Here is a 19,411-nt window from a genome sequence, read left to right as displayed (position 1 = left end):
AGTCTCCCACCTGGAATGCTATGCTACTATCCATTTCAGCTGTTTGAAGTTTTAATTATCTTTGAGGTTCTTGGTTCTTGGTTCTTGTTTGTTTTTTTTTTTTTTTTTTTTTTGGTTTTTCTCCGGTACCGGGAACCGAACTCACGACCTTGCGATTTCCAGGCAGGCGCTTTGCCGCTGAGCTAAATCCCCAGCCCCAAGGTTCTTGGTTCTTATCTATCATCTTCACAAAGTGAACATATTAGCTACAGTGAGTAGAGGTGCTGTTTCTAAAACCCCACAGTCATAGATATGTCTGCATATGTGTACAAGTATGTACACATCTTGTAACAAGAAGATATAATAATTTATCACATAATTAGTTTAATGTGTACTAGCTAATGTCTTTTAGTATATGCCTAGAGATATGTAAACAACACCATAATCTGTTTAGAACATGTTCATCATCTCAAAAAGCAGCCTGAGTCCCTTTAGCTATGTATTCCTTAATCTCCTATCTCTAAGAAACTACCAACCTACTGTTTCTATTTTATTCCATGCTTACTGTTGAAAAATTTCATAACATAAAGAAAACAAAAATCATTTATAATCCAACTACACAATACTGTTATTATTTTGTGTAAAGTCTGACACTCTGAAATAAGAAATACACAAGGTCAACAAGTTATTTATGAAAGACTGGTTGTAGCCTCCCAAGTCAGTGGATACTCAGGTCCCTTACATAAGATGATATAGTATTTGCATATAAACTAAATGCATCCTCCTACATACTTTAAATCATTTCCAGATTACTTAAAATACCTAAACAGTGTAAATTTTATATAAACAGTTGTTAATACTGTATTATAGGAATAAATAGAAAATAAATCTGTACTGGTACAGATGTATTTAAAAAATACATATTTTTGTTTTGTGGTGCTATGGATTAATTCTAAAGCATCATGCATAGGAGGCAAGCAATCTACCACTGAATGATATCCTTATCTCTTTAATTTTGAGACATAATCTAAATTGCTCAGGTTGGCCTTGTACTTGTGATTCTCCTGCCTCAGCCTCTTGAGTAGCTGGGATTACAAGCATGTGCCATCATGCTTGGCTATTGAAATACTTTCGATCTACAGTTGAATCAATAAATGCAGACCTCATACAGAGGGCCAACTGTATTTGGTCTCAGCTACTTGTTTCTGGCAAGCATTTCCCTAAACACTGGGAATAACAGGAGGAGTAGGAATGCTTTTTTTATGCTAATAAGATGACTAGTGGCTGGGGGCTCATAGGGAGGAACACCAGACAGGGCTAGACAGTGGGGCTTCAAGGCCCATCCCTCAACTCTGAGACTGGGAAGGAGCTAGAGGCTGAGTTGGTCACCCATGGCCAATGATGTCATCAATCATACCTCTTACAGGAGGCCACCATAAAAACCTGCAGGGACTGGGCTCAGACAGCACGGAGGCTACTGGAGGAGAACAAGCCCAAGGGTGCACAGAACTCCGCGCTTCCCTTTTGTATCCTGTCCAACACATCTCTTCCTCTGGGAGCTTACCTCTGTCCTGTGTAATACCCATTATGATTAAGTATAGAAATGTAAGTAAAATGTTCCCGAGCTGTCTGAGTGGCCTTAGAAAAAGAATCACACCTGAGGAAGGTGTGGAAACCTCTAGTCAGGCAGAACATGGTTACCATCTGGGACTTGCAATCAGCACATGAGGTAGGCAGCCTCACAGCACTAAGACCTCCAACCGTGGCATCGAACGTCTAACCAGGATCTCCAGGTATAAGGTATCAGACTCTGACTGCCTGGTGTGTATGGGGAAATCTCCACGTTTTGGTAACCAGAGGTTAAGTACTGCATGTTGTTGTGACTGTGTGAGAGCAGAGAGAAAACATGGTCTTTTTTCCTGTCTTTAGAACCTTGCATTGCTTTGGACTGAATGTTTGTGTCCCCTATGCTGAAGCCCTAATGTCAGGATCTAGAGTGGGGAACTCAGGTTAAAGGAGATCATAAAGTTTGGTAGGATTAGTGTCTCCTTATAAGGAGAGGTCTTCATGCACGCACACAGAGAGGTCCTACGAGCACACATTGAGAGGCTGCCTCCATATGCCAAGACAGAAGGCCTTGGCAGGAAACCTACCTTCCCAGCACCTTGACCGGACTTTCTAACCTTCAGAACCGTGAGAAAGAAACCGCTGCTGTTCAAGCCATCCAGTCTGCGGTGTCTTGTATTGTTATGGACGTGTGAACAGGCTAATACACACACATACTTGAAAAATTATGCAAATGAAATCATGCTATACATTTTTGTTGGTTTTTTTGGGGGGGAGAGAAGCTTAAGCAAACCAAACTGTCCCCACATAATTGCAGGGTTTTTCATTGTGTGTATGTACCTGTTCTCCTTATGAGGACATTCAAGTTCTTCTCTACCTCATGTGCCAGTTTTTTCTCTTAAAATACCATTGGGAAGATGATCTTTATAGACCTACAGCATTTATACAGAGATCACTGGCATATTTCTGACATTTTCCTTGGGATAAATCTATAGAAACAGAATTTCTGGCTCCAGTCTTAAAGCTTTTAATGTACATAATGAAATTATTCCATGAAAAGGTTATCAAACATCTTTTCAGCAAACATTCGTTGATATTCTGGTAAATGCCAATTGGAAAATATGAATTAACTTTCAGAAAATTATTTTTGTACTCCTCAAATCAAGATGTTGAAATAAGGCTAATTGTTCTGACATCTCTTCCTTCCTTTACAGAAGTGAAAACTGAAGCTTGGGCTCATATATTACTGAGGGTCACAAAGTAAAAAGAACTCTTGTGCAAATCCATGTGGCCAGTGCCTTCAACAATACACTAACTCATTTAAAGAACACAGTATCTTTTTTGCTGTGGAAGATGGGAAATCAATGAATAACTGGATTATTTCATTTATTTTCAGTGCAAGATAAAAATGTCTGTGTCCTGTTTAGTATGGTCAAGAGTATTTATTATACTTTTGGTCAAGAGTAAAATTGTATAATGGTCTCTCTCATTTTGTATATTGTACACAGTAAGCTAAACATCTGATTTTATTATAAGACTGTAAAATGTGAAGTTTCAGCTTACTGCAACAGTATCAAACCAATAATAAATGTAATGAATTTTTTTTACATCCACAGTTTTTCTCTACAAATGAATTTTATAAGAGAAAGTCAAAGGAGGTGCTGCTAAACATATATACATAGGAGGCTCTATATGTATATATATGTATATATGTCATATACATTACTCTATATGTATATATGTCATATACATTACAAAAAGAGATGTCCACATAATAAAAATAGAATACACATTTCCTGGATTTTTGTACTACAGATTCAAGAATGAACAATACTAATTCTTAATTGTCACGGTGGTTGTCAATACTGTTTAACTAGGAACTTAGAACTCCCACTACTACCACCATAAAAGTTAACCTAAGTCTGCAATTATTATTTTGCCTATAGTATAAGTTCACCTTTTCTCCAGTGACATCTACCATGGCTAGCGTAGCAGATATGGGAGATGTATGCTGTGTGGGTTCTACTAGCTATGCGTATTTGATATAGGTAGGAAACAAATTTTATCTTTAGCCACTTTCAGTATTTACACTGTTAATTATCAAGAAATACTGTAAAAGTAAAATTTTACTTTTAGGTTTGGCCTTGTCACTAAAATCTGCTGTGATTCATCCTTTAGTTTTCTTATCAGAAAAAAAAGATACACCTTCACACATCCTTATTCTTTAATCCCTTCTTCCCTGACTGAGTTAATAAAATTTTAAAAAGGCCCAAAAAGTGCTGTTTCTTGAAATTTACAGATCATATAAAGAACATCTCGTTCTCACTGATATCCTTTTCTTTTTCATTATATTATTGTGATAGACATCAGGAATATGGTTTAAATCACAGTTTATTTTAACTGGATGTTATTAAAAAAAGAAAACAATAATTAAATGCTGCTGGAAAAATACAGTGTAAGTTCTATATATAGTAGTACCTCAGTTCATGAAGTTAATTCTTTCCATGATTCTGGGTGCAAACTGAATGAGATGAAAACAGAATCAAATTTCCCCCTAAGTCAACATTGAACCTGACCACTGAATTTGATTCGGTTCTTGTCTGACTCGGTTTGCAGCCAGAAATTTGTGAACTAAGGTACCACTGCATATTTCAGTAGCTCCTGTTCTGTTACTAATAGTTAGCTTTTTTTTTCTTTTCACCTTAGTTACTTTTTGTACCAGATTAGTTATGCTGTCTTCAGGTCACGGGTGTTGACAAGAATAACTATCTGACATCAGTACTGGCTAAAAACTGGCATGCTTAGCTCCTTTCAAGTGTCCCTTTCATGGAGTACAGGAAATGTCACCAAGAAGGGCTGTCTCTTGCCGTGTGAGCTAATGCAATGTGTAGTCACCAGCAGACTGCTTCATCTCACTCTTTTATGCCTTTAGAAAAATCTCTAAAGAAATATAGGTTGGATAAAATAATTTGTATAGGGATATAAAACCTCTCAGTTTCTATGATTCCAAACTGCAATCTATATTACTATCAATTAGTCTGACTGCCCAGGTACAGAGGGAACTGATCTGGGTATAAAGGGCCCTTTTACTCACCTCTGACAAAATTACCTAGAAGAGAGGGAGCCCCGAAGAGCCATGATCTGAATGCATGAGGCTGGATCATGAATGCCGCATCTTCTCTAAAGCAGAAACACAGCACCACCAAGAGTGCACACTTGTGTTTGCCCTTCTTCCACATGACCCTATACTATACTTTAAATACTATACCATTTCAAAAGGTATACACTATTTTTTCATTTTAAATTATCACATATAGGACACTATTATGAGACAAACACATGTAGAAACATTTTGCAAGAGATGGCGCATGATAAATATTTGCTAAGATTATTCTGTTTTGATAATAAAGCTTCTACAGTTCTGGATTCAGGATTTAAACTACCATTCTTTCATTGTTACAGCTTCTTTCAGTATGCCTGAAACTTCAGGAACCAGCAGAAGCAGGTAGAAGAAAATCCTCCGTGCTCATGGAAGGGATATATACTAAGTGAGAATGAATACAGGTTTTAAAAAACACTTTTCTAGACTTTCCAAATGTTTTCTAGTAGGTTGTCTTACTTTTGTAATCATAAAATAAAAACCAAGTAAATACTAAACCAAAACTTTACCAACACCATCAACAACTAATGCTTTAATGCTCTGCTGCAAAATACAAAAATAAAAGGATAGATAGACTGATGGCAATTTCTACAAATGTTACCCTGAAATTACAATTTTAAGATTTATAATGTTAAACTTATGAGGAAGTAAAATGTACCAGCAGTCTATTAAATGAGTGCAAGAATATGATTTCCCTAGTGATATCAGAATAAACATTGCATTGCTTGTATTTAGTTAAGGGGTGATAGTCCAAGGCTAAAATCTGGCTAATAATTATAGCCAAAGCCCACTTTCTAAAAATGGATATAAAAGTATATACTACAGCTACAGGTGAGGTAAAAATCACTTTTCTTAAGCAACCATAACATCAAGTGCAAAGGTATGATAAAATATATGACAAGCTCATTGTGAGAAAGGAAAATCTCATAGGACAGACACCCGCATATAACTCCAGGCTTCTGCTATTTGTGCCCTTCACTACCATGACCTTCTTGAAGGCAAGAACCATGTTTCATTTCGAAGCGTATCTGTCATTCAAATGTCACTAAATGTTTTGTCATTTTGGTGTTTTTGGTTCACCTGTAGTTAACTACAAGATGTTTAATGATTTTAAATATTTTATCAACTTTTAGAATTACGTATTATTTGTAATCATACTGTAAAATTGCAGATTTATCAATACATTTTATAGTACTCTTTTAAATTAACCATTCCTAAAATGATTTCTAATATTCCTAGATTTTAAAAACCAAAGATTAAAAAAAAAAATCAAGAAATATATATGAGGACAGCCTAGTCAGAATTAAATGAAAAACAGTAATTAAAATACTTAGTGAGTTATGTGACATACTGGTTATCAATAGATTTAGTTTAAAATATAGCTAATGGGATGTACAAGTATGAGTTTCCTTTAAAGTAACCATGCTTGGGATCTTATCATTTGGTAAAATACACTATATGTAATACCCCATGTATTTTTTTTGCACTGGGAAATGAACTCAGGACCTTGGGCTTGCCAGGCAGGTGCTGTGATGCTGAGCTATACCCTCAGCCCCCATGTATTTTTAAAACTATTTAAAGTAAAAAAATTTTACTTCTAGCTTTATAATTCGACTTAAATCAGCTACTCACAGAAATGCCAAAACAAACCTGAAATATAGCAATAATGATGCAGAAATACTGTATCACTAAACCAATGAGCAAGCTGGGAGACAGATGAGTTCAATAAAGTGAAAGCTGTAAAAGTCAATACTGTGCATTTGTTCTAGGAGCATTTAAAGTGAAAACTCCTAGCCTGGATTATGGGAGACAATTCTCATCCATTCACTGAAAATATTTTTAGTTTTTGTTTCTTAGCTTTGTATACATGTGTGGAATAACTCTCCCACTGCTATTCTTATTATTTATACAACATTTCTTAGATATTCCATAAAAATGAATTTTTTATTTACTTATTTCTGGTACCGGGAATCGAACTCAGGATCTTGCACTTGCTGGCCAGGCACTGTGCGACTGAGCTATATCCCTGGGTCCTATCTCTACTGCCTACCTATCCTCGGTTTATCATTTTTTTAATTATAAAATCATATGCTACATGCAAAAAACTTTAATACAAGAAAAAGAAATAAAAGGTACAAAGTGTGTTCTAAGTAATTTTAGTTTTGTTCTCCATGTATACAAAAATGTTAAATACTGTATGTTTTATACATATTAACATACATATAAATATATGTACATATATATAAATTCGTTAAAATTTTTGGTAAACCCAGAATTTTGACCTTTAGAAACATACAGATAAAATGAGATGATGGATCTAAATTCTTCTAAATGCACGTATATATAGTGTGATTGAAAATGCAGTGTTTTATTTTATTTTATTTTATTTTAGTTTTTTGTCTTTTTGAGACAGGGTCTTGCTATGCAGTTCAGGCTGACCTTGAGCTCACTTTGTAGCTCAGGCTGGCCTTGAACTCGTAAAGATCCTCCTGCCTCAGCCTCTCAAGTGCTGGGATTACAGGCGGGCACCACCACGCCCTGCTTAAAATGTAGTGTTTTAATTACACATTTTATTACAGTACAAGACACACTGCTATTAATTTCCCTATCCTGCCCTTCATTTCAAACCCACTTATCTCATGGTTCTTGCCTCTCTCTGAAGAGGTTCTGGAACTCCTCCATTGTGACTGTCTTTAGTCACACTGCTGTGGCTGCCTCAACGTCCTGAATCCATTAAAAACATTTACCTTTAGTGGTCACTGACTCTGGGGAAGAACCGGATGCTGCACAGTGCCAGGTGGGTGAATAAGGTGGACAAAGATCCACAATGCAATGTGTTTACGAGCCTGCCTTTCCACTGGATGGCACACAGCTGCAGCATTCATTGTAGTTTTGATTGCATCTCATAAAAACACTCACAAAAGAGGACTTCCAGATCTGCTTCAGAAAGTGGCAAGAATGATGGGATAAGTGGGTTTGAAGTTAGGGGAAAGATTTTGAAGAGGATTGATGGCAGTACATCTTTTAAAAGTTAAAATTCACCATATATTTTGATCAGCCACATGAGTGTATATAAACATCACTTTATACACTGTAGCTATAATAAATAAGTAAACAAACAAACAAAAAACCTATTGGTTCTAGGTAAGTGTGTCTGGAAAAACTTTTAGTAAACAACTTCAAATCTAAAACATGTTTACCTTCCTTAATTCTCTAAATACAATGATTAAAAAATACAAATGGCAGGTATTCTCAGCAATTTCTAAATGATAAAAAAGAAGTGAACAGAAATGAGAAAAGAGCTAACTGGTGCTGACCAGGTCAGAGAGCCTGATCATCTTTGAGCTGCAGCAGCTGAGAACAAGCCTGGCAGCCTGGGGAAAGAAGGGTAGGCTGATGGTCACCAGGAACCTGGCCAGAGGCCCGTGGCAGGAAGAGTGGTATTTGTCATGTGCTACTTCTTATTAAGTGGGGGATTCGCTCGCACTTCTATACAATGATCAAAATAACTTCGGAGTGCTGTTAAAAGAATAAGAAAGATTCACAGACTCCTGGACCGTAAGGGTGAAAAACACCAAAAGTCTCAGAGAAGCAGTGTTGCTGGAACTTTGGTCACTGGAATTTGAAAGTGCAATTCTGTTAAGACTCTGAGAGCCAAAGGTTGCCACCCCTTCCCCACTGAGTAAGTCAGAAACTCTTGCAGTCTAGCCAGTCCTCTCAGAGAAGGGAGTTGGACACATTGCTTCAACTATATTCCCTGACAGCTTCCACACTAACATCCTGCTCCCAGCCGCAAGGACTCCTGTGCCAGCTGGGGATGGGGCGCACGGGAGTGTGACGACCCTCTGCCAGGCAGAACTGCCTGGTGAAGCAACTACTTTTGCCACCCACACTATCTATCACCACTGACTGCTTTTAGAAATAGAGCAAGGTAAAATCCTTAGACACATGAAGATAAACAACAGGTTAAGAGTGAGCAATCATAAATGGCTCCCATCTAAACAGAACATGTAGGGAAAGGAATTTCCATGACTATCACACTACATGCAAGAACACAGTGATGTCTGTGAAATTCTATACTAGCACTAGTGTAGTGTTAATGGGTGAAGGCAAGAGAAGAATATCATAAAACATACCAGTATGTTCTTAGAAAATATATTTATGTGCAAGTTCTCTGAAAATCACCTTAAAGAAATGCTCCACCAAAAGCAACAGAAAACAGGGGAAAGAGGGGGTATATAAGAAAAATGATAGCAACTAAACTGGCAAAGTTTTTAAGTTTAAATAATTATTGATAATAATGAATTACTAGTGAATTATTAAGAAAGGATTTGCACAACAAAAGGCATAAAAGGTAAAATTAAACATCCAGAAATAAATTTCCATATTATTTGAACAAAATCTGGAGACAGGCAGGAGAATAAAAGCTTTCTAAAGGAAAGGTTTCATTTTGTTTGATGCGCAATGATACTGTTAATATTTCAATGTGCTGGGAAAACTATAGGCTCATATATTTCTTACAAACGTGTTAAAGCCAGGTGTGGTGGCACATGCCTGTAATCCCAGCACTGAGGCAGGCCTGCTGTGAGTTTGAGGACAGCCTGGGCTACATAGTGAGTTGAAGGCCAACCTGAACTGCACAGTGATACTCTGTCTCAAAAAGACCCAAAAAATAGACTACACACACACACACACACACATACACACACACACACCAAAAACAAACAAACAAACCATAGTTAAATTCTAGTAGACAAGAATTAGGATTTGAAACCTCCAATTATAGCTGATAGGAATAACAAAAAACTACACCTAAATATCAGTCTTATTTATGGGAGCCAGGGAACCTCACAGTTCTTCAGTACACAGGGTTCCCGGTCTGTGCACACGCTGTGGTCCGTGCTGCTGCGTGAGCCCGCACAGGGACAGCAGCAGGACAGCTTTGCCTTTCCTTAGCCATATGTGAAAGCTCAAGTGCCTAAATTCCCTTAATTGAAAAACAATGACATTTAGTACAGACTGGTCTGAGCATTAGAGTAACAGAATAATTTTAGAACAAAATCAACTCTGGACATTATACATGGCTTTTGAAAGGGTAATTACATAGTAATCACTGACGTAGGCAAACAAGTAACAATCAAAGGAAAGCGTAAAAGGGCATATCAAAATGACTAGAAGGTTATTTTTCTTCCAAATGATTGCTTTAAATTGGTATCTCATTCCCTGTGACCTTTCTGTAAAGTATGTTATTAATATTTATGTTAATATCCTTAATGCAAAATTGTCCTGTTTTGTAAAAGTAAAACCTCCTGCATCAAACTGGCTACATCTAGGTCTGAGCTTAAAGATGTGTGGAGGGTGAACCTTTTTGCAGGATAATATTACTCAGACAGGTGTGCTACCCAGGGTTATGTGTCTTGATTTAGGCTAGGGAGTCACATGCAAGAGTCTCTTGAGGTTTTGTTGTTTTTAAAATATATGTATGTACGTATGTATGTATGTATGTATGTATGTATATACTATGCATATGTGTATTATTCATTCATTCCAGTGTTTCACTATGTTCCAGACTAGCCTCAAATATATAATCCTTCTGCCTCAGCCTTGCAAATTGCGGAGAATCATGTACCACCACGCTTGGCTTTTTAAACATGCTTTTTACCATGATTTCCTTGCTCCCTCCCTCTTTTTGTGTACAGTGCTGGGGATCCAACCCAGAGTACTGCACATACTAGGCAAGCATTCTAGCCAAGTCACATCCCAGGCTTTACTAAGATTTTTTAAACAAAATTTCAAATACATAAAAAGTTAAAAAAAATATGAACTCCATACACATTTCATATAACTCGAACAATGCCAAGAACATGGCCAATCTTGTTTCATCTACCCCACCTTCCTTGGATAACTTTCAAGAAAAACTTCAGACATGTTGCTTCATTCCCAAGTCATTTGTTGTCTTACTACATAACTCTTTTAAGAAGTTCCCTTTTTTCCCCCGGCAAGATCATGATGTGTATATAGATATTCTGTTACTACAGTTATAATTTACAAACTGCTTTAAGGACAAAATTGTAGTAATTTTATAGGCTGTAGTTTTTGGTTTTATTCATTTAATACTAATTAAGGGCCTACCAGTGTACAACAAATACTATCACTGGATAGAAGTAACTAAATATGCACACTGTGACTTGGGACAGAATGCTTCTACCCATTAAGTCATTTCATAACGGAAGTCTGTGCTATTTTACAGCTTGGTGAACACTTAAGACTTTCCCGTAGTGCATTCAGGCTGAGATGTGGCAGCAGGCTGGACTTGGGCAAGATGCCATCTGAAGCCTTTCCCTTCTCAATGATTCCTTGAGCTTGTTTTGTAGTTTTTAAAAATGTCAATGAGTAATATCAAAGAAAGACTCAGGATCTTAAACTTCATGTATACATTTCCCACACAAGGTCCAAATATATAGTATCGTATAATACAGAAAGATTTTGTTTCTGGTTTGTACTGGTAACTGCCTTCTCTCTTTAATACAGACTGACTATAGCTGGAAATCTGAATTCCTTCCCGGTGTTAGGAAAGCCCTATGCTATGATTTATTTCTATTTCATATGGCTGAGAACCTGTCCCACGAAAAAGCCCTTGGACTCAAACAGGGAGAGCAATGGTCACGTGCCCTCATGTAAGTTAGCAGATTTGCAACAAGCACAGAAAATTGAGACATTCATTTTTGACAGTATGAAACAGAATTTTTAACATAAGAGTGGTTTTAAATCTTGAATAAAAGAACTTGCTCAGTGGAGGGAGAACCTGATTTGTACTAACAATATCTAAATAAACTTCTCTTTCATCTGAACTTTACTCCTCCATTTGTTCTAGAAGGCATTAATATTCAATCCATCCAGATATATACATGTATATATCTCATGTGAACTAAATAATAAATTGTAGTTTTTGAAAACTTTGAATCTGAGCAATTAGTTTCTTTGAAGTGTACTGACAAAACTGAAGTGAAGGACACAAATCCTATAGCTATCTCAAATAGAAACAGCACTTTGAAACAGGTTACTAATTTGAATTTAATGTATATTTTTAAGGTAAGTAACATTTACTGTAGGTTTGAACAAAGGGTTATTTTTATAGCATTCTATTAAGATAATGAGAGAAAGCTCTCTCATCCCCATTTTGTTATTCTTTCTGTACCTTTTGGGTGTAAGCCTATAAAATTCAGTTTGAGTTTCTAGTTAATCAGAATCTAAGCTAAGCTGCATAGGCTTGAGAAGTTAAATCAGGAAAGGGTAACTTGTCCACAAGGGTATTTCAATCTTTTAAAGACATGGACTACTGACTATCTGTGTCTCCAACATCAGAAAATAGGTGAAGGTGGGTATGCCCTTGAATGGGCATTTCATGTTGTGGGAGAATAAATGCTTCATGGAGACGGAAGATGAGGTCAGGGGCATCAAGAAGTGCCTGAGTACTACAGAAGGGAATATTTTAAAATCAAGACAGCTAGTTCACACCTCAGAAGGTAGCTGGCTGTTTATTTGACATAAATTTTTTGAATGCTTCCTATGTGCCAGACCCTGTAGTTAGCACTGGAGAATCAAGACCCGACAGTTACTACCATAAAGTAGGAGAGAGATGCTAATGCAAATGGCACAATAATGTGTATTTCTTAGATTAATTAATTAACTTTTAGAACCTGTATTTCAGAGTGCCACTCACTACCCTGGGAGGGACTAAGGGAGGAAGGAGGCTATGTGTTATATTAACATAAATGGTGACTAACAGTCTGTTGTTCTTTACAAAAGATGATTCTAGTAATCTGAGCTTAAAGGACAGATGTTCTGAGGTACTTCTGTCCTAGTCGTATGACTTCCTTTCACTCTTTCTTTGGGAATCCAAGTTTGCACCAGTCAAATGACTACACTGGATTTAGTAATTTATCCCAAAGGACCAAATCCCAAACTTCCACTCCCATAGCACTTTGTGTCAATGAACTGAAACCGATTATTCTAATCATATATACAATTATAGTTAGTAGAAGATCTGTCTGTTTCCTACTGTCTTTTACTTTACTCTTTATTTATACTTTGAGACATCTTTTGAAACTGGAAAGGGGATCAAGAGATAGACAGAAAAATGGAAGGGGATGTAAAAAGAATTAAGTTATGTCATGTACATGTACCAACTACCCACAATGAGCATATTTATTATGTAGCACAAACATGAACTAATGAAAAAATCACAGTTAGCAAAAGTTTTAAAGAGCCTTTGTTCTCGAACTTATTTATTTTTTTTTTTTTCTTTGAGACAATGTCTCGCTATGTAGTTCAGGCTGGCCTTGAACTCACTATGTAGTCCAGGCTGGCCTCGAGCTCATGAAGATCCTCCTACCTCAGCCTTCTGAGTGCTGAGATTACAGGCCTGCACTATCATACCTAGCTGTTCTCTAATCTTAAGTTTAGGGTGGAAGAAAAATCATTGAGAAAAAAATATACTCTCATGTATGTAAGTTAGCAGCACACTAAATAAGCAGTATACAGCATTTTAATTTTTTCTTAGTTCTAAAATAACTGAATAATATTCTTTTGAAAATGGCAGAGATGCTCAAATGGATAATAAAACATTCAGAAGTGGTTAAACTCATATCAACATTTTGTAGCAGCAGTAACAACAGAGATGGGAGCCACTCTAGCACATTCCAGGACAATTTGCTGGCTACGAAGGGAGTTTACACATTTACCACTTACTTTTTTTTTGTTTTTTCTTCTGGTACCAGGAATCAAACTCATGACCTTGCGCTTGCCAGGCAGGCGCTGTGCCGCTGAGCTAAATCTCGAGCCCCTCACATTTACCACTTTCATTTCTCAAGTCTCTCAACACATTCATTGTTCTGTTGCTTTTCTGTGTTAGCTTTTTATGCTCATTTTAAAATAATAAATATTCCTACAATGTACATGTCGTATTTCATTAATAAACAAACTGATGGAGATAATAAAGGCAATTAAAAAAGTCATCTTCTAAAACTAACTCATAATACAATTCTCAGTAAACCAGGAATAGAGTGAACTTCTTTAAATATACAGGGCACCTATTAAAAAAACCCTACAGCTAATATATTTAATATTAAAAGACGGAATGCTTCCTCTTAAATTTAGTTGTTACACTTCAGGCCTGGAAACAGGTAAGGACATCTACAATTACCAGTCTCTCTAGCCAGGACAAGGAGAGATGATATAGAAGGCAGGGATTACAAAGAATATGGTTCCCTTCTTGCAGATGATAGCTGTCTATGTAGAAAAATTTTAAGGTATCTATAAAAACTAAATGAGTGGATAGTAAGGTTGCTTTTTTTGGGTAGTACTAAGGACTGAACACTGAGCTACATTCCCAGGCCCTTTTAAAAAATCTGAAACAGCGTGTTGCTAAGCCACTAAGTTGTGCAAGTTGGGCTTGCACTTGCGATCCTCTTGTCTCAGTGTCCCACAGTGCTGGGATTTACAGGCCATGTTTACGATGAACACAGACATCAGAGCAGGAGATGCCTACATGGCTGTGATTTGGTTACAGTGAAACAACAACTTACTAAGGAAGATCAGAACAAATTCTCACTGTTAGAAAGGATATCTACAAACAAAGAAGAGAGAAAAAGGAACCTCAAGTACTGTGTTGGATCAGAAATGAAAGCATTTTATAGTATATATAAATATATGTGAAAATAGTTACAAAGGTGCATCTGTCCATCTGTGAAGCCATACTTGCAGTTTTCTACTTCTGCTGCCCATGAAGAACCTGGAAGTGACAACCCAGTAGCATGACCCACCCTGAGCATCCGAAGTCAGCTTTTACATACATGCGCTATCAAAAGGAACTGAGACTCCTTGGAAAAATGTCTAATTCAGGACTTGGGTCAAGGGAGGAAGAAGATGAACAGTAGAAAGGTTCCTTATAAATGTAGGTGGAATGATGGGAACAGAGAATCACTCTGTGACAACTGAAAGTTGATTCAGGCAGGAGCTATTAAAGGACTTTAAGGGTAACAGGTTGAGCACTGATAAAAAATGTATAATTAAGTATATAGAATATGTCCTTAAAATACCAAATCATTAAAAAGAGAAAATAGTGAATTCAGGATGGGTAAAGCTGGCAGGTGAGCAATGTAAACATCACAGTAGTAGGACAGGCAGGTCAACACCCTGTAAGTCATGACACGACGGACTGAGATGTCCCTGCAGTAGAAATTTTGCAGACTTCATTCCTGAGTTAGGCACTGAGAAAACAGGGTTATCTTACAGAAGGCAATGGATATATTCTTTTAAACTGTTAAGTACTGTACATGAAAAATTGAAAAAAACTGAGAAACTGTTTCAGATTGAAAAAGTTAAAAATATGTGACAGATGCAACAGGATTCTGGGCAGAATCCAGGACTAAAAAGAAAAAATACTCACTTTGGGACAGCTGGTGAAATATGAATGGGACCTATGTGTGGATAACATGGTGCTACACCAAAGCTGATTTCCTAATTTAGAACTGTAGACAGACTACACAGGAGTGTGCCCTTGCCTTCTGGAATATTGCGATGGGGCGTGGGAGAGAGATAAACAGACTTAAATTTTAATATTTAAAATACTTACCAATGACTTTAACAAAATAGGCATCTGCTTCGAAGTTATTTTTTAGTGTGTGGATGGCAAAATCATTTTTTGTATATCCTTTACTCAGTACTATGATGTCCAAGATTCCCTGAAAAAAAACACCAGCATGGTAAGAACAAACTACTAGAGGAAACAAGAAAAAGACGGTTCAAATGTGCGGCAGTGCTATCTGGACGACTGCTCTGCACAGCCCTGCGTGTTAAAGGCTCGGCTCCAGCCTGAGGTGCTGCTGGGAACGAGTGGCACCTGCAGGAGGTGCGCTCCAGGACTCGAGGCCACTGGGGCGGCCCTGGGGTAAGGGGACCCTGGCCTTTCTTTCTCCTTCTCTGTTTCCCAGCTGCCACCAGGGGAGCAGACTTCCCACATCACTTGCTCCCGCCACACTGAGACAAACCAAACGGGCTGAGCAACCAGCGGCCCATACTACTGAAATCAAGGCCAAAATAAACCTTTTAGCCTTTATATTGACTAAATGTATTGTCACAGTGACAGAATATAACAGCATATTTTACCATTTAAGTATAAACTTTATTTACTCAAATTGATGTGTGAAATAAATTAAAAAATACATACAAGTATACACAACTTTAAATAGTCTAAGATAAAATGGAAAATACCTAATTTTATCTTTGGACATAATTGTTAGTATATTTCCTTCTGGTCATATTTGCATAAATTTTTAAAGGTGTGTTATCAGAACTGCCAGACCCTTTCGAGCCATAAAAGAGAAAGAGAGGGGCTAGGGATACAGCTCAGAGGGACAGCTAATGGAGACATAACTGTCCTGATGGGCATTTAACATTTAGAATAAATGCTCTTGCAAGGATACACTTGGACACATTAACTATTATTTAACTCTTTTTCTCCAAAATTCATTATTTTTCTGAGTGCTAATCTGTCTTTTCTTTTCAGGAAGGGAAACCGGAAAGCCTTTCACAAGGTCACCTGGGAATCAAAGAGAATGACAAGGATTTGCAGCAACAGGTGTAGCTCCCATCCCAGGCAGAAGAGTGAGCATGGAACTCATCCTCCTGTGCCCGTGCAGGCTCAAGTCCGCTTCCTTCGCTCTGCTTCTGTGGATGAACCAGTGTGAAAGCGTCCTTTGGAAACTTAATCCCAATGAGTACAAAAGAAGATAAGGGGATTTTCCTATAGTGATCTGTCAATAGTATCAACACATTTTCTCCCTCTACCATGAACTTTCAGAGGCCTTTCTTAAATTAATTTTTTGCTTTCATATCATCTACATTTTCTGGTCAAAAAGGGTGAGGCTAATGTGAAATGAGGTAGATGGCAATTAAACCCCTAATACGAGGAATAATGTGAACTTACATCTTCGTAAATGTCAAAGAAAGTGGCGACCACAGCATCTCTGATTTGGTTTAAGTCCGTCAGGTCCCAGTAGACTTTAAACATCCGATGAGCCCCCTCACAGCTTGCATTATTACAAGGGACATTCTCCAGCAAAAAAGCCTGCTGGTTGCTGTATGACAAACAAAAGGCATTTAATTATATAACATATCACTGCTGTGCAGAAGCAGCTGTGCTGTGTTTTCTAGAATCAAAGAAGGGAAACGAAGATTAAAAAAACTTCCCACATTTTTTGATTACTGTACTGTTATTTTTAAAAAACTTAAGTTTTTTGCTATCTTTCCTCAACCTTTGGTAAAAAGTCTGATTTTCTGAGACTAGTCAGCTGTTGGCCTCTTCCCTCTTTAAATGGTGTTTCTAAATCCATCCCTCTTTCCTTGTTATTTCACAGTCATGGACTCCGTGTCTCATTACTTAGTTCCTCAACATGCAAATGTGTATTACTGCTCAATTTGAATTTTAACTGAAGCCCCCGATGTCCCCAAGTCTAGTACACTCAAAGTAATGAATCTGTAACAGTAGACTTTCACCTGCCCCAACAGACACTATGGTAGACACTGCCCAGATCTCTCAGGTAACAAAACAGCTGTAAAGTCCTCCTCCTGAATTTCACTCTACGGCCAAAGTGGTTATTTGCTTAGATTCTGGAGCCTGGCTATTACATTCAAATCCTGGCTCTGTTGTTTAGCAGATAAGTGATCCTGAACAAGTTACATAACTTCTTTAAGAAAAGATCCTTCTTTGTAAACTCAGTAAGAAAAGTTCTTACAGCGTGAGACTATTATGAAAATGCAACAAAATGCAAAACAGAAAGTATAGTACTTCGGACACATCTTTATTAGCACTTAATGAGAGTATTTACATTACCATCATTCCCATTATGAAGTGCAATACAATGCCATGTAAAAATATCTGCTTTAGATATAAAAGTAACTCTGTAAACTGTGATTTGATGTCACGGCTCCTGTTTGTAGGTATTTTCCATATATAGTCTATGTATATAAACACATATATATGTATATATACACACATATAGTAATGACTTATTTATAGGCATTTCCATATACATAAAATGTATACATGTATACACAAATATATTAAAAGATTTTTACAGGCATCTTCCTTATATACATATATATACATATGTATGTTCCTTCACTTCCCCCAATATTCATAGAAAATAATAGACTTCTACTGTATAGGAGTTAAATTTTTATTATTGGTCAACTTTTAAAATTATTTTAACTAAATATGTAAAGATAGATTCCTTGATCTAGTAAAAATGTTAATCTGATTCTGGGTGATTCACAAAAGGAAAACAGGCTCAATTATAAAATATGAAAATTTCTAAATGTTTATCACACATTAGAGATCTATATACAAAATATTCACACGTGACACAATAATGTATGGGTGGCTTATTTTTTCCAGATAAAAATTCCAACAGAAATAGTTTGTGAGAATAATTCTTTAATAAAGAAAAAAAATTTCAGACTATAACATTTACAGGGAAAAGTTTGGGTCGCTTTTGCTCAAGACCTAACATGTAACACTATTCCTTCACTGGAAAGAATAAATGGTCTCTTCTTTGTCTTTTCTCTAATAACTGATCATTAAATTCTCATTCATAATATTTTTTCAGGTAACTTACCTACCCTACTTTTTAAGAGAAACAATTTACTAGATATTTTACAGAGACGCACCTTACTCAGTTATCGGTTCATAGTGAAATATGAGAACATGTGATAAAAGCAGGCTTGCCACTCCATTCTATGACCAGTGCATTCTATGCAGCTGCCTTCTGAGTGAGCATGTACCCATTTCTCTTTTCAAAGCCACAGCACAGATTTCATGATTGTAACTCTGGTCACAATTTCAAATAAACAACGGTAACCTTCAAAAAATCCTTTACTGTAGTTGTTATTTATTTATTTATTTATTTATTTTTTTGTAGTTGTGTAATTTAAAATGTCATCCTTAGGCTACGCGCAGTAGCACATCCCCACAATACCAGCTTCTTGGGGGGCGAAAGTAGGAGGGTTGTTAAGTTCTAGGCTATCATGGGCAACTTAATGTGACCCTGTTTCACAGTGAAAAATAAAAAAGCCTGGGAATGTAGCTCAGTGGCACAGCAATCCTAGGTTCAATCCCTACTGTTGAAAAATATTTATTCTCAATTTTGATAAAAATAAATATCTTCTTAGGAGTCACTAACTACCTTGGTCTTGTGCTGTGGAACTTGCAGGTATATAGAAGGTCAGTTTTTAAAATTCCACTGAATTCTAAAGGCAGAACTCAACATTTTTACCTTTAAAGTTAAATTTGATTTAAGCTTGATGTATTTACTTTTGAAACTCTTGGGACGAATGTTTTTGCTTCTTCTGAATCACTTTCTCTTTCTTTAGAATTAATGTATTTTCAAATGTTCTCATAACAACAACAAAAACTATTGTAAAATTTAAGTAATAAAGACGTTTTTAAAAAGTCGAAATCTTGCCTTTTTAGGAATAATTATTGTTAATAATTTACTGTGTATCATTCCAAATCTTCTTCTAGGCAGATACAAGTAAGTACACATATTCTGAAAAAATAGATAAAAGAAAATCCAAACCCAAGTGGGTTTAACTATACACACTTTTCTGTGACTAATTTTTCACTGAACAATACCATACTCATAA

General features: G+C 36.6%; 1 protein-coding gene across 1 annotated transcript in view; it reads right to left on the bottom strand.

The window, feature by feature from the left end:
• Nucleotides 1–19,411, bottom strand: part of Itfg1 (integrin alpha FG-GAP repeat containing 1) — a gene marked incomplete in the record, with an annotated part of 219,908 nt that overhangs the window by 60,256 nt on the left and 140,241 nt on the right. The window contains 2 exon segments of the mRNA XM_005401409.2: nt 15,342–15,450; nt 16,695–16,845. Coding sequence (XP_005401466.1) covers nt 15,342–15,450; nt 16,695–16,845 — 260 coding nt within the window.

Source organism: Chinchilla lanigera, unplaced genomic scaffold (genome assembly GCF_000276665.1).
Source record: "Chinchilla lanigera isolate Chin_1 unplaced genomic scaffold, ChiLan1.0 scaffold00073, whole genome shotgun sequence".
NCBI classification, from domain to species: domain Eukaryota; kingdom Metazoa; phylum Chordata; class Mammalia; order Rodentia; family Chinchillidae; genus Chinchilla; species Chinchilla lanigera.
This window is presented reverse-complemented; position numbering and strand designations above follow the sequence as displayed.